The sequence below is a fragment of the Diceros bicornis genome, chromosome 5 (genome assembly GCF_020826845.1).
Source record: "Diceros bicornis minor isolate mBicDic1 chromosome 5, mDicBic1.mat.cur, whole genome shotgun sequence".
NCBI lineage: Eukaryota > Metazoa > Chordata > Mammalia > Perissodactyla > Rhinocerotidae > Diceros > Diceros bicornis.
The window spans coordinates 81,521,325-81,548,508 of record NC_080744.1 but is presented as its reverse complement, the minus strand read 5'-3'; the positions used below and the strand labels follow the sequence as shown (position 1 = coordinate 81,548,508).

The following is a 27,184-nucleotide window of genomic DNA, read 5'->3' as shown; positions in this document are numbered from 1 at the left end:
GAAAGAGGCTGGGCAGTTGGGATCATGATTTCTCAGGACACAAATGGGGCTTTTAATGTCCTTTTAGAGACACTAAGGGACTTTCTCCTGCCTTGGTCCACCTGGAGAAGCCTCAATACTCCTGGCTCCCAGGAGCTCACCACTGACAAAGCAGCTCAGTCTATAGATGGCCACCTCTGATAACCATTCAGTTCTTACATTAGTCAGAACAGTCCTAAGTTCCACCTGAAGCCAAATCTAATTATGCCTTCCCACTGTTTAGAAATATCTGAGGTGTCTTCCCACTGGCAGAATCCTTTGAGGGACTCTTCACCGCCAGGGCCAGTTCACTTGCTCATCCATCTGCTCCTGCAAGGCATATTCACTGAGGGCTCCCAGTGCCAGGCACTCGTTTAGGTTCTGATGACAAGGCAGTGAATGAAACAAAGCCCTGCCCTCTGAATCCCGCCATTCTAATGGGGACAGACAGTAAACCAATGAACGATAAACAACAGAATATAACATAAAAGAGTGTATATAACATACTACATATATATATGCATAGGGTAATAAACACTTTAGAGAAACGTAGAGCAGTGTAGGGCAGACTAGGGAGGAGTACGGGGTGAGCACTATTTTATATGAGGCGGCAGGGACAGCCTCACTATGAGCTGACATTTGAGCAGAGCCTGGAAGGAAGTGAGAGAGTGAGCCCTGTGACTCTCTGGGAGAAGAGTTCCAGGCAGAAGGCACAGCAGGTGCAAAGGCCGTGGTGGAGGAGTGTGCTGGCCAAGGAGCAGGGCCGAGGAGCAGCAAGGAGTCCAGTGTGGCTGGGGGAGAGGAAGGGACATGAGAGGTAGCAGGGTGAGATGCAGGGCCCGGCTGGCCGCTGAACTGAATAAGATGCAGTTCTGGAGGTTCTGGAGAGAGGAGGACATGTCCCTCTCAGCTTTGAGAGGACCACCCTGGCTCTGGGCAGCTACCAGTCTACAGTGGGTAAGGGTGGCAGCAGAGAGACCAGGAAGGAGGCTACTGCAATGGTCCAGGCGGAAGATAACTAGCTTGAACCAACTGAGGGTGATGCAAGTGGCTGAACTAAATGTTGAGAAGATGGAGCTACCCAGCCCCTCCCTCTACCCCCACACGGTTCCTCCTCGTCCGTTAGGGCAAGCTTAGGCCACCTTCCAGAACTAATTTCCAGTCCCCTTGGCAGAGCTCATCACTCTATTCTCCACATCCCCAGGGGCTAACTCTAATGATGCTCCTCTTATCGACCCCTTGCTCATGCTGCGGGGATGGAAACCACAGTGCCTGCCTTACGGTGTGAGGACAAGTGACATACTGCCCGTAAACCGCTTATAGTAGCGCTTGGCACATACAAACCCATATAACTCTTAGCTATTATTCTTTGTCTCCTTGGCAGGAGAGGGCGAACTCCCAGAGGGCAGCAACGGAGTCTTGCTCCCATTTCAGTACCTGGCAACTGTTTAAATAACACTTAAAGAACTGAACCAAATTCCACCTATTTCTCCTCATTCTGGTCTTTGGAGTAACATGATTGCCTTCTTAAATACTGAAGATAGCTCTTTCGTTTCCCTTTTAAGTTTTCTCTTCTCTCGATCCAAATAATTTGCATGTGGCAGATTCTCAATCCACTCTAATTCTCTACTCAAGAGATGGATTCTTAAGACGGATTGCTTTGTCACAGAAAAAATGGCCCGGAGGCAGGACGAAAGCAGCGGGAGAGAATGGGATCACTTTCTCTCTTTAAAACGAGACTCTGTTTTCATTAATGCTGCCCAACTCTGCACTATTTCTATTTCGTAAAGCAACCAGACTGCACCGCTGTTAGCTCCTATTACTTGTCTTTTTCTCTCATGAACTGACTCTCAGCCAGATCTTCTTGTTTTGACCTTTTGCAGTTGACTTTGTGAACACAAATGCCAGGCTCTAGGTTGACACGGTTCAATGCTGACCCCGACTGTGAAGATAGCTTTGAATCTCGCTCCTGTTTTTTCTACTTGCTGTGCTTCCTGGGGTGGAGCCTGGGAAGTGGGACCTCTATGTCATGCTCATGGCAATGTCACCTGCTCTGGGAGTGCACGCCATTGGCCTTTGGTGGCCAGCATCTACATTCCTGGGCACACAACCAGAGCATGTGTTCTAGGGAATGTGGGCATCGACTCGGGTCCACACAAAGGTCACCTCTGGGAACCTGGAGGGGCGGGGGAGATGCTGGGAGAAGTTCAGAAGTCCTTCCTTGGACGTCTCTGATGCTTCCTGCCCCATCACTGACTGGCAAAGTCAGATCTGTGGGGATCACGTGTCTGAAGAGCTATGAGGGGCTGCCAACCTTCTAGGTTCTTCTTTCCTTTGCCTCTGTTGTCTCTCTTGCACCTTTCAGGTGCTTTGCAAAAGTACGACAGAATGGAAAATAGCCCATGCATCCCTCCTCCCCTTTCCAGGAGAATCCTTTGATGCCTTACAATCTCCCTCCTCACTGCTATCCAGAGTCTGGCAGAAGAATGGATGTCACAGCCCTGAGCACATGTAGAGGTGTGTGAACCCTATCTATGGTCTGCCCTGCTCCCTCGTAGGGGGATTCTCTGCCTCCTGGAGCTATGTAAAGGGGCTGCCCCTGCTCCCCTCCTCGATCTGTTATGGTCATTGTCAGATGTACTGATAAACTCCCACTTCCTGGGATCCACTGGGATTCAAAACAAACTCCATCTGAGGCCAAAGCAGCCTCCCAACCCTACCACGTGGGACTTTGATTCCCATGGATGATGCAATGGAGGTGAGAAGAGAGCACGGATGTACCCCACAACTGAAAGTCACACACAGGACAGCTCATGGTACATCCCAGCTTCACACCCCTCCCCCCCTCCTTCCCCTATTCCCACTTCCCAGCTCTGCACAGGGTTCTGGACATACAGATGCAAATATGGCACAACACCATGGGAAACAGACAACCAGCTAGATGATCAGTGTACGAGGCTCACTGCCCAGGCGGAGGTGAGCACAAGGCTGTGGGGGCTTAGGGAGGGCACCTCACTCCATCTCGGGGTCAGTGAGTCTGGTGGAGGTGATGTCTGAGCTGAATCTTGAAGCACAAGCAGGGTTAGCTGGGAATAAACTCAACTGTTACACATTGTTTTACTCAGCAGCTATTTGTTATTCTAATACCTGACAGTTTTAAAAAACAGTGATGGGAAGATACGGGTATACCCATGTTCATAGCAGCATTATTCACAACAGCCAAAAGGCGGAAGCAACCCAAGTCTCCATTCGTGGAAGAATGGATAAACAGACTGTGGTCTATTCATACAATAGAATATTACTAAACCTTAAAAAGAAAGGAAATTGTCACCTGCTACAATGTGGGTGAACCTTGAGGACATTATGCTGAGTGAAATAAGCCAATCACAAAAAGACAATAAGATTCCACTTATATGAAGTACTTAGAGTAGTCAAAATCATTGAGACAGAAAGTAGGATGGTGGCTGCCGGGTTGGAGGGAATGGAGTGTTAGTGTTTAACGGGTACCGAATTTCACTTGAACAAGATGAAAAGAGCTCTGAAGATGGATGGTGGTGATGGTTGCACAACGTGAATGTATTTATTTATTTTTGTGAGGGAGATCAGCCCTGAGCTAACATCCATACCAATGCTCCTCTTTTTTTTTGCTGAGGAAGACTGGCCCTGAGCTAACATCCGTGCCCATCTTCCTCCACTTTATGTGGGATGCTGCCACAGCATGGCCTGACAAGTGGTGTGTCGGTGCACGCCCGGGATCCGAACCCGGGCCGCCAGCAGCAGATCGCGTGCACTTAACCACTACGCCATGGGGCCAGCCCCCAATGTGAATGTATTTAATGCCTCTGAACCGTACACTTAAAAATGGTTAAGGTGGCAAATTTTACGTTATGTGTATTTTACCACAATTTAACTTTTAAAAAAAGTGATGGCAGTGGGTGGTCAGAAAAGGGTAGTAAATAGGTGAAAAAAGGGCAAAGAAGTGACGTGTCTGCCAAGTCCCAGGAAGCCAAAGGTGAGACAGGAGAAGAGGCTGGTCCTCACCTGTGCCTACACCTGGTAGCTGCCAGTGTCTGCTGAAAGCCCTCGCATCCCTGCCTGACGTGCATGATGTGCTGCTGCAGGAAAGCTGCGATGCCGCGTGCACACACGCTGTGGTTTATCATAGCTATTTTTCAGCTAGACTTGTTTGCTCCTGATCTTGACAAATACCTCTGTGAGGTAGGGGGAGAAAAAAAGACTTTCTTGAAACTTTGTTTCCGGTGGCTGAAAGAAACCATTTCACCTGAATAACCTCACCTGCAGGAGGCCCGTCTACAGCAGTGGGACAACATCATGCAACTGGACACTGGCGGAAAATCCCCTTAATTCTGAGTCCAGTAATTTGGGAAAGGAACTGCAGTACCATAAAACAATTTATGTTACAATTACAACGTAAGCCTGATATTTTTTTCACTTGTGTCCTCTATAAACCTTAGTAGTGACACTTATTGGCCAAGTTTGAGTTAGCAGCTCTTCTTAAAAGCAACAAAACTGTAATTCTTAACGCTTCCTAATTCGGGCCACACTTCTCCATTACTCTGGAGTCAGAACGGACTCCATTCCTTTCCTGTCCAGCGCAGACCCAGCTCCTCTGCACATACTTCAAGTGCAGTCATTCTAATCAGATACTTCGGGCAGCTCAGTTAATACCTGAGACACTGTATTCTTTTTTTATTGCTGCTATAGCAAATTACATCAATTTAATGGCTCAAAACAACACAGATTTATTATCTTACATTTCCGGAGGTTGGAAATCTGACATGGGTTTCACTGGGCTAAAATCAAGGTATTGGCAGGGCTGGTTCGTTTTGGAGACTCTGGGAAGACTTTCTTTGCCTTTTCCAGCTTCTAGACGCTGCCCTGATTCCTTGGCTGGTGGTTCCTTCTTCCATGTTCAAAGCCAGCAATGTCAGGTTGAGTCCTTCTCACATTGTATCACTCCGACCTTCTCTTCTGCCTCCCTCTTGTGATTACATTGAACCCACTCAGATAATCCAAGATAATTTCTCTATTTTAAGGCCAGCTGATTGGCAACTAGTATTAATTTGCTAGGGTTGCTGGAAAAAGTACCACAAACTGAGTGGCTTAAAACAACTGGAATGTATTCTCTCACAGCTTTGGAGGCTAGAAGTAAAAAATCAAAGTGTTGGTAGGGTTGGCTCCTTCTGAGGGCTCTGAGCAATCTGTTCCATGCCTCTTTCCTAGGTTCTGGTGACAGCTGGCAATCCTTGGCTTGTAGATGTATTACTCCAATCTCTGCCTCTATCTCCACATGGCGTTTTCCCTGTGTCTCTGTGTCCTTACATGGCCATCTTCTCATAAGGACACTAGTCAGATTGGATTAGGGGCCCATCCTACTTTAGCATGACTTCATCTTAACTAATTACATCAGCACTGACCCTATTTCCAAATAAGGTCACATTCTGAGACACTGAGGGTTAGGACTTCAACATCTTTTTTGGGAGGAGGACACAATTCAACCCATAACACAACCTTAATTCTATTGACAACCCTAATTTCCCTTTGACACATAACCTAACATATTCACGAGTTTCGGGGATTAGGAGGTAGACATCTTTGGGGGCCGTTATTTTGCCTACCACAGACCCTTCACATTCACAGTTCTGAGAAATTTCAGCTTCTATTTAAAATTCTATTCCAATCTTGATTTGGCTGAGATTTAAACGAGGTAAAGATCTTGTGAAATCTGCTGAAATGTGACTTAGTTGTCTCAAAGAAACAACGGCATCTTCAGGATCACATAATTCTAACACAGTTATTTGATGTTGAAAGTAAAGTGAATCTCAAATATAGATAACCAAAAAGAGAACACCCGCAGGTCATTTATTTTCAACAACTTCAAATTGTATAAAACAGTGTGAGATGTTGTATTTCAACACAACAAATGTTCAAGCTAACAAGTGGTCAGTCCACAGAGTTCAGTGTCAACTTTATCCATCTCTAAGATGCACCAAAAGGAAGGATCTGGCATTGGCTGAGCACCTAATCTGTGCCTATTTCTGTGCTAGGAACGTTCCCTACATTAGCTAAATTAATCAAAGTAAGGAAACAAGATGCCTGTATGTGATTCTCTAAGCATCTGTTATAGAGACTGGCAAATTCCAGGCATAGCACCAAATAGGCCACATGTAAAATATCACAGCATACAAAGGATGGGAAACAGCCCCAGGAAGCTGCAGTGCAGGTTAAAGAGAGGACAGCTACTGAGATCTTGACTTCGTTCAACCTCAGCTTGTACGTCCCCCAGACATGTGGGTGTCAACTTCATGCCAAGCCCTGAACTAAGCTCGGTATTCCCACCTTCATGAAGCTTCAAGGACTCAAGTATGTAGTCCTTAGGGGAGAGGGAAACGTAACAGCAGACAATTTCTTTACCATCTGATAAGTGCTTGTGGAGGAAATGGAGCTTGAGTTGGGTCCTGAGGGTCAAAGTGAAGTTGGCCAACCAAATAAGCAGGGCTCAGTGTTCTGAGAGAGAGAGTTTGCCCATGAAATGTCTAGGGGAGAGAGTGAAGGTGCAACTGCTGAGTCTGGGATGGCTGGTCCTTGAACGGCATGTAAGGGTAGATGGGATAGAGGTTGCCTTGGGTGTCTCCAGTAATAATGTGCCTTGGGGCAAGATGATGGCTTTCACCAAGGCCATGTGAAGAGATGGAAAACAGGCACTGAGAGAAGACTATTACAGAGCTTTGGGTATGCGGGGTCAAGGAGAGAGACGAAGCAAGAGTCAAGCTCAGGATTCTGACAGGCCCCAAGGATGCCGGTGGTGCCTCCAGCGTGAGGGGGAACACAGAGAAAGGACCCTGCCTGTGGACGGAAGGGTGGGCGCTGCTTTGAGAGGGTCAGGTTGAGGTAGCCACTTGGCAGCTGTGTGGTACTGGGAAGGGTCTGCAGGTGCAGTTCTGGAGTTCAGGAGTGTGGTCTGGTGTGGAGACACAGGGTTGGGAGTCATCAGCATTGGGTCAAGGTAGAAAGCAAGGGGAAGAACAATCCATCCAGGAGCTTATACAGGAAGAAAAGAGGATGGAGGGGCTTGGGGAGTGTAAGCACCTGGGATTGGAACAAGGAATGGGAGGCTCTGAAGGAGACAGAGAAGGGGTGACTAGCAAGGCTCAGAAGACAGGAGGACTATGCAAGAGACACAAGGAAAGGGTTGGGTTGGATGAGGCCTGAAAAGCCCTCTCAGGATCTAGCAACAAGGAGGTGTTGCTGACCTGGGAGAGGACTCAGGGAGAAGGTGGTGCACTGTGAGTGCAGAGCTGAATGTGGGTGAAGAAGAGAGACCGTGTGGATGCCTCTTGAACAAACTTGATTTGATGCCTATAGAGTGGGCTCCAACAGACCCTCAATCTTGGGGTGACATCTAAGCTTTGGAAACCAGGCCTGCCCTTGTGGCAGAGGTAAAGAAGATGTCTAATCACTTGGGAGCCTCTGGTCAAGTAAACTGCATGTGGAAGCGAGAGGAGACGTGGACGTGAGAAGGGAAATGCTGAGAATAGCCAAGGGGTGGAAGCAGCAGCTCGAAGACAGACAGAGTGGTTCCTCTCGTGGACACGTCTGTCTAGAAGGGCCACCCCTGCCCAGGGGCAGCACCTCATGGAAAAGCCACCCTGGGCCAAAGAGCCGAGTGGACAACCTGTCAGAGGCTGTGCAACATCTGACCCTCGGACAGCCAGCAGGCGAGGTAGGCCTGCGACCCAGTAAGTGGGGAGGATGTGTGAGGGGAAGGCTTGGCCTCAGCCAGGGCTTGGCTGCTGTCTCTCCCTGGAATTTGGTGACAGAGCCCGGGCCAGTTGGTTAGTGCACCTTGAAAATGAGCCTTGTCTGAAGAGTGATCTTGTCCATTCCTGGCCCAGGGAGACTCAGGCAATCTGATTTGGAAAGCTAGACAGACCAAACCTCTCATTTCTCATTTACTCTTTGTCAAGAGAAAGTCTGAAAGAGCAGGCTTCCACTTACCCCTGGTGGGTTAGCCCTATGACTCTGATGTGGGCATGGTCAACCCTCTTGTTTGTGTCCCACACCTTTCCCACTGCCATCTTGCTTTCATGCCCACCATAACTCTCAGAGGAAGGCGGCTCAAGGCCTCCTGGTCTCACTTTATGGTTGGAGAAACCAACTCAAAGAGGCAGTGAGACTGGCCCAAGGCCCACCAGTTATTAAGTGGGTGGGTCCTCTGTGCCCAATCCAGGGGCTTCGTTTTTTTATTTATATGATCATACTTCTGGTTAGAGTACACTTGACCAACCTCATCATGACGCCCTGAAAGTTCAAGGTGCCCACATGTTGAAGTCAGACATTCTCAAATTCTCAGAAGCCCATGTTCAGCACCCTGGGGTCAGATAGGCTCGGACTTGAGTCCTCACTCCACTGACTTACCAGCTGTGTGACCTTGGGCAAGTTAGCACACAAGCCTCAGTTTCCTCCTCTGTAAAATGCTGGCACTAGTTCTCATCTCACAGGCTTGCTGGAGGACTGGCCAAGACAATCTCTGGTCAGCCCAGGCCCGGCACTCAATGGGCCCAATAAATATCAGCTATTATTAAGGCTGTAACTATTATTCTCAGTTGAGGCATTCATTTTGTTCAGAGGAGCTGTTCTTCCCCAAAGCCCTCTGGAATGGGCAGTCTGTCTGGACATTCTGAACCAAAACAGAGACGAACAAATTAAATTAATTTTTTCCCTAATTTTCAATAAATTTGCATGATTTGGATGAGAGAAATATGAAAAACAGCATAAGGCCTCTGTTTGGGCACTGAATCCTATAACTTGGTGTGTTACTGACCTTCTCTTGTGAGGACTGGATGATAAACTTACGGTGAGTAAAGCCCTGAGAGATGCCCAGCGCAGGGGAGGCCCCGGGGATGTGAGTCCCTTCCCTTTCTCCCTGGTGCAGGGCCACTGTCCACTGGGCTGTGAACGTCCAGCCAGCAGAATGCAAACACTTTGCTCTGCTTTCCTATGGATGATGAGGCCTTTCCCAGGGCACCTACAGCTTTAGTCCTCATGGGCGCCGTGGGCCTAGGGATGAGGAGACGTGGCAGGGGCCGGCTGGCCAAGAGCTGGACCTCCCGGGCCCTCTCCCAAAAACCCCATGGAGGGCTCTAGGCAGTGTCGGACTCTCCTATCCGCCTGAGTCGCTCTCATTGCTCAGGGCAGACTGCAGCCAGCAACTCTGTTATGAGAACAATCCAAACACGACTTTAACATGTGCCATTTATAGTCTCTGAAGATACGTGGCTGCTTTTATTGAACAGATGTCTGTGAAAGAAGGAGTTGGGGGAGGACGTACAACTAGGACTTCACAAGCTGGGCTGCAGTGTTCTCCCAGGGGAACGAGAGTGACGCTTTGCAGCTGCGTGTTAAGTTTCAACTCAGCATTTCTTCATTTAAAACTTGAGAATTATGAGTTCTCATATACATTTCCCTGAAAAGTCATATTATTCACATATTTGTTTTTTAAAGGAGGAAATGAAAACCTGAAGTGCATGATGAGGAGCAAACATGCCAGTCTGTGAATGTGAGATTTTTTGGAGGCAGGTACTTCTGCTTGAAGAGAGGTCCAGCAATGCATAAAAAGTTCTGTTTCTGTTTTGTAGGGTTAAAAATTAGAATCACTGAAAGAAACAACTTTCAGCCTTGAATACTGATAAACACACTTATTTCTAGGCTTGAGTATGTTATTAGACCAGCTCTGAAAGTTGAGATGGGTGATTGGCCAAGATCTGAGAACTTTCCAAATTTTCCTGAAGAGGTCCTTGGGTCATTATGGTTAGTTCTCATTTGCTGGGGAAAGGAACAGAAAGGAAGGAAGGAAGGGAAGACTTCAACACTTTGCCAAAATGTGGTTTAAAGGAAAATGTTTCTGAAATGATTTCTCTAGATATTACACTAGCTAACCCTTTTTTAAAGCTTCCTATGTGCCAGGCAATGTTCTCAGCACTTGACATGATTCAACTTATTTGATCCTTGCAATGATCCTATGTAGAGCCATTCTACAGGTGAGGAATTGAGGCACAGAGAGGTTAAGTGGCTTGCCCAACATCACACATTATTAAGTAGGAGAATCATTTTAACAGTTCTACTGAGATAAAATTCACATACCATACAATTCATCCATGTAAAGAGCACAATTCAATATATTCACAGAGTTGTGAAACCACCACCACAATCAATTTTGGAACATTTTCATTACTCTAAAAAGAAACCCTATACCCCTTAGCTGTCATCTCCCAATACCCCCTACCCCCTGCCCCATCCCTTTCAATCACTAATCTACTTTCCATCTTCGTAGATTTGCCTCTTCTGGACATTTCATATAAATGGAATCATATAACATGTGGTTTTTATAACTGGCTTCTTTCACTCAGCATAGTTTTTTTTTTTTTTTGGCTTTTAAATATTTTACTGGAATCTTTTTGATAAAACCAAGTACTTACTTAGGTTCATCCATGTTGTAGCATGTAGTATAGTACTTCATTCCTTTTTATTATTGAATAATATTTGATTGTATGGATATACCACATTTTATTTATCAGTTCATCAGTTGATGGATATTGGGTTGTTTCCACATTTTGGCTTTTGGCTATTATGAATAATGCTACAATGAACATCTGTGTGCAATTTTTGTGTGGACACATGTTCTCATTTCTCTTGGGTATATACCAAGGAGAGGAATTGCTAGATCATATGATAACTCTATGTTTAATAATATGAGGAATGTCAGACTGTTTCCAAAGCAGCTGCACCATTTTGCATTCCTATAGTAGTGTATGAAGGTTCTAAATTCTCCACATCCTCACAAATTTTTGCTAGTGTCTGTTTTGATGACAGCCATTCTAGTGAGTGTAAGGTGGTATGTCATTGTGGTTTTGTTTTATTGTGGCAAAATACATACAATATAAAATTTACCATTTTAACCACTTTTAAATGTACAGTTCAGTGGCATTAAGTATTCACATTTTTGTATAACCATCACCACTATCCCCCTAACTTTTCATCCTCACAAACTGAAACTCTGGACTCACCAAACAATAACTTCCTATTCCCCTCTTTCTCCAGCTCTTGGCAACTATCATCCTACTTTCTGTCTCTATGAGTTTGACTACTCCAGGTACCTCATATAAATGGAATCATATAATATTTGTCTTTTTATGACTGGCTTATTTCATTCAGCATAATGTCTTCAAAGTTCATCCATGTTGTAGCATTTGTCAGAATTTCCTTCATTTTTAAGGCTGAATAATATTCCATTGTGTGTATGTAACACATTTCATCTATCCATTCATCCATTGATGGACACTTTGGGTTGCTTCCACCTTTTGGCTATTGTGAATAATGCCGAACAAGGTTGTATAAATTTCTGTTTGAGTCCCTGCTTTCAATTCTTTTGGGTATATACCCAGGAGTGGAATTGCTGGATCATATGGTAATTCTGTCTTTAATTTTTTGAGGAACCACCATACTGTTTCCCACAGCAGCTGCACCACTTGACATTCCAATCAGCAACGTACCAGGCTCCAATTTCACCACATTCTCATCACCACTTGTTGTTTTCTGTTTTTTGATAATAACTATCCTAATGGGTGTAAAGTCATTACCTCATTGTGGTTTTCATTTGCATTTCCCTAATGATTAGTGATGTTGAGCATCTTTTCATGTGCTCATTGGCCACTCGTATATCTTCTTTGGAGAAATGAGTAATGAAGTCCTTTGCCTGTTTTTTAATCAGGTTTTTTTTGTTGTTGGGTTGTAGGAGGTCTTTAGATATTCTGGACTTTACTCCGTTATCAAATATATGATTGTAAATATGTTCTCTCATACTTTGGGTTGCCTTTTCACTCCGTTGATAGTGTCCTTTGATGCATAAAAGTTTTAAATTTTAATGAAGTCTTATTTTTATCTGTTTTTCCTTTTGTTGCCTGTGCTTTTGGTGTCATATCTAAGAAATCGTCATCAAATCCAATGTCAAGAACCTTTTTCCTATGTTTTCCTCTAAGAGTTTTATAGTTTTAACTCTTATGTTTAGGTCTTTGATCCACTTTGAATTAATTTTTGTATAGGGTGGAAGGTAAGGGTCCAATTTCATTCTTTCGTATATTGATACCTAGTTTTCCCAGCATCATTTGTTGTATTTCATTGTGGTTTCTATTTGTATTTCCCTGATGGCTGATAATGTTGAACAACTTCTCATGAGCTTATTGGCCATTTGTATATCTTCTTTGGAAAAATGTCTATTCTGATGATTTGCCCTTTTTAATTGGATTATTTGTCTTTTTATTATTGAGTTGTAAGAGTTCTTTATATATTCTAGATACAATTAGCTTATCAGATATATAATTTGCTACATTTTTATTCCATTCTTTGGATTATCTTTTTACTTTCTTGATGACTTTGAAGCACAGAAGTTTTAAATTTCAATAATGTCTAGTTTATCTATTTTTTTCTTTTATTGCTTGTGCTTTTGCTGTCATATCTAAGAAACCATTGCCTAATCTGGAGTCAGGAAGATTTATGCCTACATTTTCTTGTAAGAGTTTTATAGTTTTAGCTCTTACATGTAGGTCTTTGATCCATTTTGAGTTAATTTTTGTCTATGGTATGAGCTAGGAATCCAACTCCATTTGTTTGCATGTGTACATCCAGTGTCTCGGTATGAATTATAGAAAAGATTATTCTTTCCCCATTGAATTGTCTTGGCACCTTTGTCAGAAATCAATTGACAGTAAACGTGAGAGTATATCTCTCTTTATGCCAGTACCATACTGTCTTTTTTTTTTTTTTTTAATTTTTTTGTTTATTGCAGTAACATTGGTTTATAACATTGTATAAATTTCAGGTGTACATCATTATACTTCTATTTCTGCATAGATTACATCATGTTCACCACCCAAATACTAATTACAACCCATCACCACACACATGTGCTGAATTATCCCTTTCACCCTCCTCCCTCCCCCGTTTCCTTCTGGTAAACACCAATCCAATCTCTGTCTCTATGTGTTTGTTTATTGTTGTTATTATCTACTACTTAATGAAGGAAATCATACGGTATTTGACCTTCTCCCTCTGACTTATTTCACTTCGCATAATACCCTCAATGTCCATCCATGTTGTCACAAATGCCTGGATTTCATCGTTTCTTATGGCTGAGTAGTATTCCATTGTGTATATATACCACATCTTCTTTATCCATTCGTCCCTTGATGGGCACTTAGGTTGCTTCCAAGTCTTGGCTATTGTGAATAACGCTGCAATGAACACAGGGGTGCGTGTATCTTTATGCGTTGGTGTTTTCAAGTTCTTTGGATAAATACCCAGCAGTGGAATAGCTGGATCATATGATAGTTCTATCCTTGATTTTCTGAGGAATCTCCATACTGTTTTCCATAGTGGCTGCACCAGTTTGCACTCCCACCAGCAGTGTATGAGAGTTCCCTTCTCTCCACATCCTCTCCAACACATGCTGTTTCCTGTCTTGTTAATTATAGCCATTCTGATGAGCGTGAGGTAGATATCTCATTGTAGTTTTGATTTGCATTTCCCGATAGTTAATGATTTTGAACATCTTTTCATGTGTCTGTTGGCCATCTGTATATCTTCTTTGGAGAAATGTCTGTTCAGGTCTTTTGCCCATTTTTTAATTGGGTTGTTAGTTTTTTTGTTGTTGACATGCATGAGTTCTTTAGATATTTTGGAGATTAAGCCCTTATCAGATGTATGGTTTGCAAATATCTTCTCCCAATTGTTAGGTTGTCTTTTCGTTTTGTTGATGGTTTCCTTTGCTGTGCAGAAGCTTTTTAGTATGATGTAGTCCCATTTGTTTATTTTTTCTGTTGTTTCTCTTGCCCGGTCAGACATGGTGCTTGAAAATATGTTGCTAAGACCGATGTCGAAGAGCGTACTGCCTATGTTTTCTTCTAGAAGTTTCATAGTTTCAGGTCTTACATTCAAGTCTTTAATCCATTTTGAGTTAATTTTTGTGTAAGGTGTAAGGTAAGGGTCTACTTTCATTTTTTTGCATGTGGCTATCCAGTTTTCCCAACACCATTTGTTGAAGAGACTTTCTTTTCCCCATTGTATGTTCTTGGCTCCTTTGTCAAAGATTAGCTGTCCATAGATGTGTGGGTTTATTTCTGGGCTTTTGATTCTATTCCATTGATCTGTGTGTCTGTTTTTGTGCCAGTACCATGCTGTTTTGGTTACTATAGCTTTGTAGTATATTTTGAAATCAGGGAGTGTGACACCTCCACCTTTGTTCTTGTTTCTCAGGATTCCTTTACCTATTTGGGGTCTTTTGTTGTTCCATATAAATTTTAGGGTTCTTTGTTCTATTTCTGTGAAAAATGTTGTTGGAACTTTGATAGGGATTGCATTGAATCTATAGATGGCTTTAGGAAGTATGGACATCTTAACTATGTTAATTCTTCCAATCCAAGAGCACGGAATATCTTTCCATTTCTTTGTGTCTTCTTCAATTTCTTTCAGCAATGTTTTATAGTTTTGGTGTACAGATCTTTCACCTCTTTGGTTAAGTTTATTCCTAGGTATTTTATTCTTTTTGTTGCAATTGTAAATGGGATTGTATTCTTAATTTCTCTTTCTGCTACTTCGGTGTTAGTGTATAGAAATGCAACTGATTTTTGTATGTTGATTTTGTATCCTGCAACTTTACCATATTCGTTTATTACTTCTAAAAGTTTTTTGGTGGATTCTTTAGGGTTTTCTATATATAATATCATGTCATCTGCAAATAGTGAGAGTTTCACTTCTTCCTTTCCAATTTGGATCTCTTTTATTTCTTTTTCTTGCCTGATTGCTTTGGCTAGGACTTCCAGTACTATGTTAAATAGGAGTGGTGACAGTGGGCATCCTTGTCTGGTTCCTGTTCTTAGAGGGATAGCTTTCAGTTTTTCACCATTGAGGATGATATTAGCTGTGGGTTTCTCATATATGGTCTTTGTTATGTTGAGGTATTTTCCTTCTATACCCATTTTATTCAGAGTTTTTATCATAAATGGATGCTGTATCTTGTCAAATGCTTTCTCTGCATCTATTGAGATGATCATGGGATTTTTATTCTTCATTTTATTAATGTGGTGTATCACGTTGATTGATTTGCGAATGTTGAACCATCCCTGCACACCTGGAATAAATCCCACTTGATCATGGTGTATAATCTTTTTAACGTATTGTTGTATGCGATTTGCTAGTATTTTGTTGAGGATTTTTGCATCAATGTTCATCAGTGATATTGGCCTGTAATTTTTTTTGTGTTGTCCTTGTCTGGTTTTGGTATCAGGGTAATGTCGGCTTTGTAGAATGAGTTAGGGAGCTTCCCCCGCTCCTCAATTTTTTGGAAGAGTTTGAGAAGGACAGGTATTAAGTCTTCTTGGAATGTTTGGTAGAATTCACCAGGGAAGGCGTCTGGTCCTGGACTTTTATTTTTGGGGAGGTTTGTGATTACTGTTTCGATCTCCTTACTGGTGATTGGTCTATTCAAATTCTCTACTTCTTCTTGATCCAGTTTTGGAAGGTTGTATGATTCTAAGAATTTATCCATTTCTTCCAGATTGTCGAATTGGTTGGCATATAGCTTTTCATAGTATTCTCTTATAATCTTTTGTATTTCTGAGGTGTCTGTTGTAATTTCTCCTCTTTCATTTCTGATTTTACTTATTTGTGCCTTCTCTCTTTTTTTCTTGGTGAGTCTAGCTAAAGGTTTGTCAATTTTGTTGATCTTTTCAAAGAACCAGCTCTTGCTTTTATTAATTTTTTCTATTGCTTTTTTGGTCTCTATTTCATTTATTTCTGCTCTGATTTTTATTATTTCCCTTCTTCTACTGATTTTGGGCTTTGTTTGTTCTTCTTTTTCCAGTTCCTTTAGGTGCATTGTTAGATTGTTTATTTGAGATTTTTCTTGTTTGTTGAGATAGGCCTGTATTGCTATAAACTTCCCCCTTAGAACCGATTTTGCTGTATCCCATAAATTCTGGCATGTTGTATTTTCATTTTCATTTGTCTCTAGGTATTTTTTGATTTCTTCTTTGATTTCTTCGTTGACCCCATCATTGTTCAGTAGCATTTTGTTTAATCTCCACGTATTTGTGGCTTTTCTGATTTTCTTCCTGTAGTTGATTTCTAGTTTCATAGCCTTGTGGTCAGAAAAGATGCTTGGTATTATTTCAATCTTCTTAAATTTATGGAGACTTGTTTCGTGGCCTAATATGTGATCAATCCTGGAGAATATTCCATGTGCATTTGAAAAGAACGTGTATTCTTCGGTTTTTGGATGGAATGCTCTGTATATATCTACTAGGTCCATCTGTTCTAGTGTGTTGTTTAAGGCCAATGTTTCCTTATTGATCTTCTGTTTGGATGATCTATCCGTTGGTGTAAGTGGACTACTTAGTAGTCCACCACTACTATTATAGTGTTACTGTCTATTTCTGTTTTTGTGTCTGTTAATAATTGCTTTTATATTTAGGTGCACCTACATTAGGTGCGTAGATATTTACAAGTGTTATATCCTCTTGTTGGATTGTTCCTTTGATCATTATGTAATGCCCTTCTTTGTCTCTTTTTACAATTTTTGTTTTAAAGTCTATTTTGTCTGATATGAGTACTGCTACCCCAGCTTTCTTTTCATTGCCATTTGCGTGGAGTATCTTTTTCCATCCTTTCACTTTCAGTTTGTGAGTGTCTTTAGGTCTGAAGTGTGTCTCTTGCATGCAGCATATATATGGGTCTTGTTTTTTTATCCAATCAGCCACCCTATGCCTTTTAATTGGAGCATTTAGTCCACTGACGTTTAAAGTAACTATTGATAAGTATGTACTTATTGCCATTTTTTAACTTTTTTTTTTTCTCAGTGTTTTAGTAGTCCTTCTCTGTTCCTTTCTTCTTCTATACAGAATTGATGGTCTCTTTAGTTTGACCTATGTCTGAAAGCTCTACTCTCTAACTCCCCTCCTCCCTCCTTTTATGTTTTTGATATCATATCTAACCTCTTTTTTGTGCAGTTGTATCCATTACGTTCTTATCATGGAAAAGGATAATTTTTCCTATTTGTGGTCTTCTCTTTTCCCCTTAAATCAGTCCCTTTAACATTTCTTGTAGCACTGGTTTCTTGGTGACAAACTCCTTTAATTTTTGCTTGTCTGGGAAATTTTTGATCTCTCCTTCCATTTTGAATGATAACCTTGCTGGGTAGAGTATTCTGGGCTGTAAGTTTTTTCCTTTTAGCACTTTAAATATATTGTGCCAATCTCTTCTAGCCTGTAAGGTTTCTGCTGAGAAGTCAGCTGATAGCCTTATGGGGTTTCCTTTGTATGTAACTTGACTTTCTCTTGCGGCTTTTAGGATTTTCTCTTTATCTTTAATTCTGGACATTTTGATTACGATGTGTCTTGGTGTGGGCCTCTCTGGGTTTATCTTGTTTGGGGCTCTCTGTGCTTCCTGTACCTGGATGTCTGTTTCCTTCCTTAGGCTAGGGAAGTTTTCATCTATTATTTCTTGAAATAGATTCTCTGCCCCTTTGTCTCGCTCTTCTCCTTCCGGGACACCTATAACACGGATGCTAGTGCGCTTGATGTTGTCCCAGAGGTCCCTTAGACTGTCCTCACTCTTTTTAATTCTTTTCTCTTTTATCTGTTCAGCTTGGGTAATTTCTTCTAGTCTTTCATACTGTCTTGATTAGTCTAGCTTTGTAGTAATTTTTGAAGTCAAGAGGCATGAGTCCTCCAACTTCGTTCTTATTTTTAAAGATTGTTTTGACTATTAGGGGCACTTGGCAATTCCATGTAAACTTTAGGATCATCTTGTTCACTTGTGCAACAAAGATAGCTGGAGTTTTGATAAGGATTGTGATGTACCAGTAGATCAATTTGTGTAGTATTGCCATCTTAACAATATTAAGTCTTATAATCCATGAACATGGAATGTATTTAGATATTCATTAACTTCTTTCAATAATGTATTGTCATTTTCAGTGTATAAATCTTGTACTTCTTTGGTTAAATTTATTCCTAAGTATTATATTGTTTTTGATGCTACTGCAAAGGGAACTGTTTTCTTAATTTCCTTTTCAGATTATTCATTGCAAGGGTATAGAAATATAATTGATTTTTGTATCTTGATCTTATATCCTGTAACCTTGCTCAACTCATATATTAGTTCTAGTAGCTTTTTAGTGGATTCTTTAGGATTTTCTATACACGAGATCATGTCATCTGCAAATACAGTTTTACTTCTTCTCCAATCTAGATGCTTTTTATTTCACTTTCTTGCCTAATTGCCCTGGCTAGAATCACTAGTACAATGTTGAATATAAGTGGTGAAAGCAGACATTCTTGTCTTGTTCCTCTCTTAGAGGGAAAGCATTCAGTCTTTCCCCATTAAGTATGATGGTCGCTGTGGGGTTTTTCTAGATGCCCTTTATGAGGCTGAGAAAAGTCCTTCTATTCTTAGTTTGTTGAGTGTTTTGATCATGAAAGGCTGTTGAATTTTGTCAAATGCTTTTTTTGTGTGTGTTTATTGAAATGATGATGTGGCTTTGTCTTTTATTCTATTGATGTGGTATATTACATTAATTGATTTTCAGATGATAAACCAACCTTGCATCCCTAGCATAAGTCCCACTTGCCCATAGTGTATAATCCCTTTCATATTGTTGGATTCAATTTACTAATATTTTCTTGAGGGTTTTTGTGTCTATATTCATAAGAGTAACTGGTCTGTAGTTTTCTTTCCTTGTGATGTCTTTGTCTGGTTTTATTATCAGGATAATATTGGCCTCATAGAATGAGTTGCAAAGTCCTTCCTCCTCTTCTCCTTCTTAAAAGAGTTGGTGAAGGATTGATATTAATTCTTCTTTAGATGTCTGGTAAAATTCACCAGTGAAGCTGTCTGATTCTAGGCTTTTCTTTGTGAGATTCTTTGTGAGAAGTTTTTGTTTTGTTTCTAATTCAATCTCTTTACTTGTTATAGGTCTATGCAGGTTATCTATCTTTCTTGAGTCAGTTTCAGTAGTTTGAGTCTCTTTAGGAATTCATCCATTTCATCTGATTAATCTAATTTGTTGTTAAATCAGAACCACTTTTGTTTTTTCAAAATAGTAGCACCAAATGTCCAGATAATAATGAGAGAAGTGGGGGCTGTTGGATGGGTCACATGTGCTAAGGTCACTGCGTTGTTTGAGAAGAGGACAGCGACTCTTAGTATCTTTGGACTTTACCGAAACCCTTATAGTTAAGATATGTAGGAAACATTTAATAGTAACCATCAAAAGAACAGAAATACCACCTACAGCTTCCAAATCAATAGAGAGAAAAGAAGAAAATAAGAAATGCTTCATTGTTAGTTCCAAATATTTTGTAATTTCCACTATCATTTCCTCTTTAACACATGAGTTATATGTAAGTATATTTTTAGTTTATAAAAATACAGAGGAAGGTAGGTCACTATCTTTTTACTGCTTATTTCCAATGTTAATTTTCTTGTGGTCAGAAAACATGGTATGTTTTGTTATTCTGGTTACCACAAATATAGCCTTATCAATCAGTGGGAAAGGAGTGAACTAGCCATTACATAATACAAAGGCAACAGGTTATCATAGGGAAGAAATAAATTCATTGTCTCAATTCATACTGTACAGAGAAAGACATTCTGGATGGGTTAAAGAATACATAAGAAAAGCAAAACCTTAGAAGTTCTGGAAGAATATATAGGAAAATAAAGTTATAATTGTCAAAGTAAGGAAGGAATTGTCAAAGAAGACAAAAGAAGCACAACCCCTAAAATGAAAGTTAATAAAGATTTTTCTACTCAAAGACAATATGCGTGAAAAGCAAAGTCTCAAAGTGAGAGAAAATATTTATAATCCAGGATGTGTAAAGAACTCTCATAAACCTATTAGGAAAAAAGACAAATAGCCCAACTGGATAATGGGCAAAGAACAGGAGAATAAATCACAGAAGAAGAAATATAAATATCCCCCAAACATATGAAAGTACTCAACTTCACTACAGAGCAGGGTAATTAAAAAATCAAACAATGAGGCACCGTTTCCCGCCCACCAGGTTGGCAACACTAAAAAGTCTGACTAAACCAAATTTGGCCGAGACTGGAGCAATGGGCGCTCCTACAGAGTGCTGGTGACATGGTAACTCGATGTAAGCCCTGTGGAGTGAAGTTCAACGTGGGCATACCCCATGACTTCGTAATTCTACTTCTAGGGATACAATTTCTGGCACATGTGCCCAAAGAAACTGGACGAGGATGTTCACTGTATACTATCTGTATAAACCCCAACTGGCAAACAACCCAAATGTCCATCAATGGCAGAATGAATAAATATATAAGATGAAATATAAAGCAAAGAAAATGGATGCACCAGAGCCACAGTGGCAACACAGATAGATCCCAAAGGCAAGATGAATGCACATATGCTAAGAGCCTGTTTACAACATGCCAAACAACACCTTTTCTTGTTTGTGGATATATAAGTACATAGTAAAAGTCTGAAAATTTAGGTAGGAAGCATACACACAACAGGGGAGGGAAGAAGAATGGGATCGGGAGGAGTCAAAGAGGACTTTTAATGTGTCTATAATAAGTTACTACTTAAAAGATGGGAAGCGAATGTGGCTATCATGAAGATGTGTTAAAATTGGGAGGTACAGACATGGGTGTTTCTTAGTTAATCTCAGCACTTTTCTGTATATATGAACATTATTATAAGAAAAATTCCTTCATAAACAAGAGCCAGGCCAGTATGTACTAACGGACCTTGATCACAGACAATGACGATGACTAGTCAACTGAGAACATGGTGCCCAGTTTCAGGGGCAGCCACCAGGTTCCAGCCCACTGTTGCCATCTGGCTATGTGGGTCAAGTGTTGCCACATCTTTCCTTTCCAAAAGTAAAGCTGAAAATCCAGAGTCTTATTGCATTTGCCTGATTTTAAAATGTTAGAAATGAACTCTAAAACCTTAAGATGCCTGTGTGGGCCAAGCCATGTCTGCTGTGGAATTCAGCCCCACGGCCTCCAGTCTAGGACTTCACACTTTAATATCCCGAGGAGGCAGCTGTGGCAGTTCCGTACTTAAACCCAAATGGCCAGATGTGTATTTTCCTCTAACCCTCACCTGAAGAGGCCACTCTGCACCATTTGCTTGCCACATGGGTCCTGTTATTTCTTTCTTCTTTACTTTGGTCTCCATGTTCCTAATTACACACACATGCTAGTTTGTCTTTTGGTTGGCTTAATAGGTTAGTCCCAAGAATTTTGTCCTTAGAAGATTAGGAAAAAAAGACTCCCCCAGATTAATGATGTGACATGGTTTTCCCAAGACACCAGCCTGAGTGGTACCAGTCTGAAACAAATACCAAAGTCCTGAACCAAGTGGACTGCAGAAAACACCCAGAGGCGTGATTAACACCAGCAGGAGTCCCTGCCTGGCTGTCCCAGCTGCCCAGCCCCACACAATTATTCAACGTGAAAACACACAAGCAGACCTCCCCGACATTCCATCCCCGCTGCTGCCCCACTTTGGCTATGAAAACACTCAGAATTTCACAAGACTCTCCAAAAATGTTCCTAGGGGGAGTTCTCCAGAGTCAGAGTGAGCCAGCTCTGCGTCTTCTGGAAGGGGTACAGAGAGGAAAGGCTGTTGTGTTCAGAGGGGCAGAGGCAGCGCTCCAACACAACCAGCCTGAAGAGCTGGCTGACTCCAGCTCCGAGCTTGCCTTGCGAAGGTTCTGGCACATAGCTTTACGAGCAAGGGAACTTACAGCTCTGCCCGCTTCCCCACCCACAACTACCTTTAATTGGAATCCTCACATTTGCTCCCTGCACCTCTCCTGCCAAAGGCTCTCCCTGACGCCCCCAGAGCAGACAGGAGCCAGCAAGCCCTCTCAACAACAACCTCCAAGGTGACTGTCTGTTGGTCTATTTTGAATCCCTGGTGCCCCACAATATGCTGCTGCATTAGAAGCGGTGGCCCTGCTGGTCACCGTCTTGTAAAGGACCGTGTCCATGGGGAACTTGAGAAGAAACTTCCCAGGGGTGACAGACATCCAGGCCAGAGCCATGAGGAGATAGCTGGTGACAGGGGACCCAAATCCTGCTCAGTGGCTGGTGTCCTCTAGTGTCTACCTTCCTGTACTAACTAAAATGACTGAGGGTCCTTGGTGAGCACAACTTGTCCTAACAATCCTTAGTTTATATGACAGCTTTCACCCTGGCAACCATTCTGATTTTTGCCTTCTTTCTCCTTGACTTCTCAGAAGCTGGGAGTCTTGTCACTCTGCTTTCTTACTTCTCCATGGCCTCCTCCTGCCCCATTCTCCAAGTGTATCTTGGCCCTCTTCTTGGATCAGGTTTTGGTTCTTTTGCTCCCATGACTCACTTTTATTTTTTTTGCAGACCTAACCTATGCCATGGTTTCCCCAGGTACTTTGATGCAGGGGACCCCTGACTCTCTACCTTGGGAGATCCAGGCCCTGTGACTGACAGTTTAGAGGACAGGAGGGTGTCCCACCACACCTCTGGCTCTGGGTGGGTGTGGTCACAAACCATTCCTCTTTTCCCCACTGCCAAAGTCTGGTGGCCCCTCCTTTTCCAGAGATGAGGCATGCGGGGTCAGGATCTGGAGGTTAACTTGGACTGCTCCCTGAGCCACGTCCAAGCAGTTGCTAAATGCCACCAAGCCAACCCTACAAGGGATTTCAAATCTGCCTCCCTTTCCCATTTCCATGGCCACTCTTTTGCCCGGGGTATATGTAACAGTCTCCTAACTGATCCCACACATGTGATCTCTTTTCCCTTCCAAGTAATCTGTGCACTCTGCCATGGCTTCAGTCATGTGACCTCCTTGCTCCAAAACCTTCAATGGCTCCCTAGTGCCTCTTGCCTTTCACATCCCCGGCCTGGCACTCAAGATCCAGTCTGATAATTTAGTCATTCCTTCAGCTTATGCTCATCCATCATTCTGCCAAGGATTGCAGATGTTTTCAGGAATGTATGCAAGCAAACAAAAATAAGACTCTGCACTAAGGAAAATAAGAATTAGGATAGATCAAGGTAAGGGGAACCAGCCTTACGTCCCCCTGCTTTGGTTGGCCACATGTGCTCCTCCCTCCCCAGACTGCTTGATATTCCCTGACCTGGAGATGCTGACACTGTTCCCTCTGCCAGGCACATCCTCCTCATTTCTCTCAGTTGGCTGATCTCAAGCGCCTGTCCCTCCATGAGCTCCTCTGTGGGTCCTAGATGTGCCCCCTTCCACCTCTGGCATTTCTAAGTTTCCCAAATCATTTGAATAATACTGTTTCCCTTAAGAATATCCTCACCTTGCTATGACTGAGAGCCTCCTAGGAGGCAAGAGGCTTGGTTCTAGCTTGGGCTCACTGGCTAACTGTTTGATAACCTTGGTTACTAAACTTCTCCTAGGTTCAGTTTTTCGATCTGTGAAAATGAATAAACAGCTCCTACTCATTTGTGTCTTACACGGATGTGCCAGCGATCGATCCTTTATGGTCAACCTGTTATCACTGGTATCCCCTTCTAGACTGATTCAGGCCTTCAGGAGGCACGTCACAGAATAGTTCAGGTTCTGCATCCCCCTCCCCCCAATACACTGACTTAGCTGCATCTTTCACAGATCACCACTTCCTCCTCTGGGGTGGACCTCACTCATGCAGAGTGTCCTAAGTACACCCTAAACCTCATCTCTGGCATGTTGGAGAGACACTGCGTATTAACACTGCTGGCTAATAAAACAACCAGCAGTTTCCTATAAAAAGTTACAGTGAAATAAATCCACAATAAAATATTCATGCCCTTTATTTCACTTCACAGAAAGATTCAAACATCCCAACCAAACGGAGTCACAGCAGATACTGGGCAGATGTTCTTCAGGCAAGCGAACGAGAGACAATAATTAGTCTCAATTAAGTTCTCAATAATTTATGTAACAGAGACCTTTAGCCACTCAGCCCTGAGTGGCTTGCTGGGCCAAAGTCAGTGAACCTGGTCCAAAACTATTTAGTAACTTTGGATTGCTTTGGATAATTCATGTTCTGAATAAATTGCATAGAGTCTTGGCATGAGAGGAAATAATGAATACCACAACCACTTTCAATTGAAAATAATAATTTGTTAATAATTTTAATAGCTAATGAGCTATAGAAACCATGTCCCTGAGTCCTCCAAGCAGAAAGGAAAGAGATTAATTTTATTTCTGGCTTTATTAAATCTATCACAATAAATCACCCTGTATGCTCTTGAGATTTTTATTCAGCAAGTATTGTGTCAGAATGATATATTTTCACTAGAACACTGCTTCCTGATTTTTAAAAACAGTTTCCTAAGTATCTATTCAGTGATGGTACTTCTGAAAACCTTCTGAAATCTGAAGGATTTCCCACCAAGAGGGCACATGAGACTGGCCACCTCCCGCTCTGCCTTCAAGAACCTCAGAAAAGAGACTCCTACATCAAGTCTTACTCATCTTTTCCCTCCTCATCCAAGTGTTGCACGTTGTCAATTTTTACTTTTAGGTGCACAAAAGAAAATTTTATTTAGAAAACTGTAGAGAATATCTCACTCTGGAGAAATACCTGAGGTCACTCAGAGTCCAGACTGCCCTCCCTTCATCCTCAAAGGCCTGGCCACATTTTGCTGTGGATGATCCTTGCCCAAGTACCTGCTTCATCCCTAGCTCTTGTGAAGAACAACTTCTAGCACAGAGCCTTATGGTTGTTGAGGACCCAACAAATATTTTTTGAATTTAATTGAGTTCCATGGTTGTCAATGAAGAAAACTGAGAAGTGATCCAAAGCGTCCTAAAATGATCTTTGCGCTGGTCTCCAGGGGATCTCTGTCTATACTTTCACTCATTTTAGGAATTTCTTCTATAGCCATATTTTTTGTTTACTTAGTAGAAATTATAAACATAATTCACAGACATTTTAGAAAATCTAGAAGATACATATATATAAAGCAAAAGAACCAAAGAATACACATGATCCTAGTCTTTTTTCCTAAACATATTTTCTTTAACGTTGGTGTTATATTATAAACAAATCATTTTTATACTTTGCTTATTTCACTCTTGATAGCAGAAGCAATTCCTATGTGATCAAAAATCTTTTCTCAAGAGTGATTTTTTAACGCTCGCATAACACTCCATTGCATAGATAGAGCCAAATTACTTAACTGGTGCATACTTGTTGGACACTTGGGTAGTTGCCAATTTTGTCCATATTTTGGATGATTTCCAAAGGGCAGAAATTGAAGTCCTGGATCCAAGATGATGAGTGATGCATTCAGAAGACCAGCAGGGACTGCTCAGATCTGTGCATGATGGGGAGCTCATTACATGACCGGCGATGTCTGCTCCACTAGCCTGCTGAAGCACCAGAGCAGGCATGCTTGTCTCTAGATGATGACACTTTAAGGCTATAAAGGCACTGGGCAAGAAAGTCTCTGAAATCCTTCTACGTCTTTCTTTAGTCTTCTTTTTGCCAATGTACACAGCCCTTCAGCGGTTCTTCATGAGGCAGCAGTATCCAGGCCACTCACCCTTGACACCCATCTCCTGCTGTGGACACACTCAGTGGTCAATGCTTTCTTAGTATGCGGCCTCAACAAATACATGTTCCAGTTATAAGCTGACCAGCTTCAAGTCAACAGGCAACAAGAACAAAACTAACTGGACCCTTCTAAATGCAGATGTTATGTGCCCTAGTCTTCACTTGATTCCCAATTGGATGAGGAAAGGGAGGTTCCTGACAAGTGACCTGCTCAGGGTCACACAGCCAGTGAGAGGCAAGGTGGACTCTCCCGTGATGCTCCACTCAGCCCTGGTGTGATGGTGTGACCAGCCCTAGTGTGATGCAGCACAGCCACTGCTTCCTGGTACCTCGACACACCTCCACATAAGTCCCAGGAGGGCATTTGTCCCATGTCCCACAGGGCTGGAGCTGCCTTGTTTCCCTGTCAGTCTTTCCCACCCAAAGGAAGCTCTGACAGGCAGAGAGAAACCTCTTCACCTTAGGTTAGCCTTACCTGGCCTCAACGTCTGTGCATAGTAGGTGCTCGTTAAATTTGTTAAATGAGTGAATGAAGGAACAGCTTCAAAGGCTCAGGCTGAGTTGGATGTCAGTGGACATCCGCAGGTCTCCCCACTTTGAAGTTACTGCCAAATGTGGGTGCTGTATCCTGTATGTTTTTATTGCCAGATAGAGGGGACTTTTGCATTTAAAAATTTTTTGTTATTAATTTCCAACTTTATTGCTTTGTGATCAGAAGATATTTCTTGTACTATTTCTACATCATGAAATCTACTGATGTTTTCTTTGTGACCAAATACATGATCAGATTTTGTGAATATTCTATATGCACTTGAGGAAAAGGTATACTCTCTATTATCAGAGTTAGTGTTTAATATGTATGACTTACCTTATTGATTACGTTGTTTAGGTCTTTTATATCCTTGCTTATTTTTTATCTACTTGCCACTTGGTCTGTCTTATATTGAGAGTGGTGTGTTAAAGTCCCCTATACCCAGTAAGTTTCTCTCTCTATCTCCTTGTATCTCCTGTGGTTTAGGTTTTTACATAAGTAGTTGCTCTGTTATTTGGGGCATAAATATTCATAACTGTTATATCTTCACTGTTAAAATATTCCTGTCTCCACCTATGCTTTAGTCTTAAGTCAACAATTAAACATATTAACCATCAGCCCTTTTACTAAAGTGTCCCCAGTCATTTCTTGGTTAGATGAAGAGCACACCGTCATAAAGAGGTTAGCAAACTACAGCCTGAGGGCCAAATCCCTTTGACACTTGTTTTTGTAAATAAAGTTTTACTAGAACACAGCCCTACCAATTTGTTTATATATTGTCTATGGCTGCTTTTGTGCTATGATGACAGAGTTGAGTAATTATGATGGAGACTATATGGCTTCAGAGCTAAAATATTTAATATTTTCCCTCTATAGAAAAAGTTTGCTGAGTCCTGGTCTAGTAGATTCCTCAAGAAGGGTTCATGGGTACAGTATCCTAAGCTCTTGCATATGTAAAATTGTTTTTCTAAAGCCT

General features: G+C 41.9%; 1 protein-coding gene across 9 annotated transcripts in view; it reads right to left on the bottom strand.

Moving 5' to 3' along the window:
- ADAMTS17 (ADAM metallopeptidase with thrombospondin type 1 motif 17) overlaps positions 1–27,184 on the bottom strand; it is a 420,881-nt gene that overhangs the window by 24,005 nt on the left and 369,692 nt on the right. Inside the window, exon 22 of one of the 9 annotated variants that reach the window (XM_058542337.1) lies at positions 25,122–25,684. The exons of the other annotated variants lie outside the window; for them this stretch is intronic. Within the exon in view, the coding sequence (XP_058398320.1) occupies positions 25,636–25,684 (49 nt within the window). The 3' untranslated portion in view covers positions 25,122–25,635. Of the gene's footprint in view, positions 1–25,121; positions 25,685–27,184 lie in introns of those variants that run through there. 9 annotated transcript variants of the gene reach the window in all.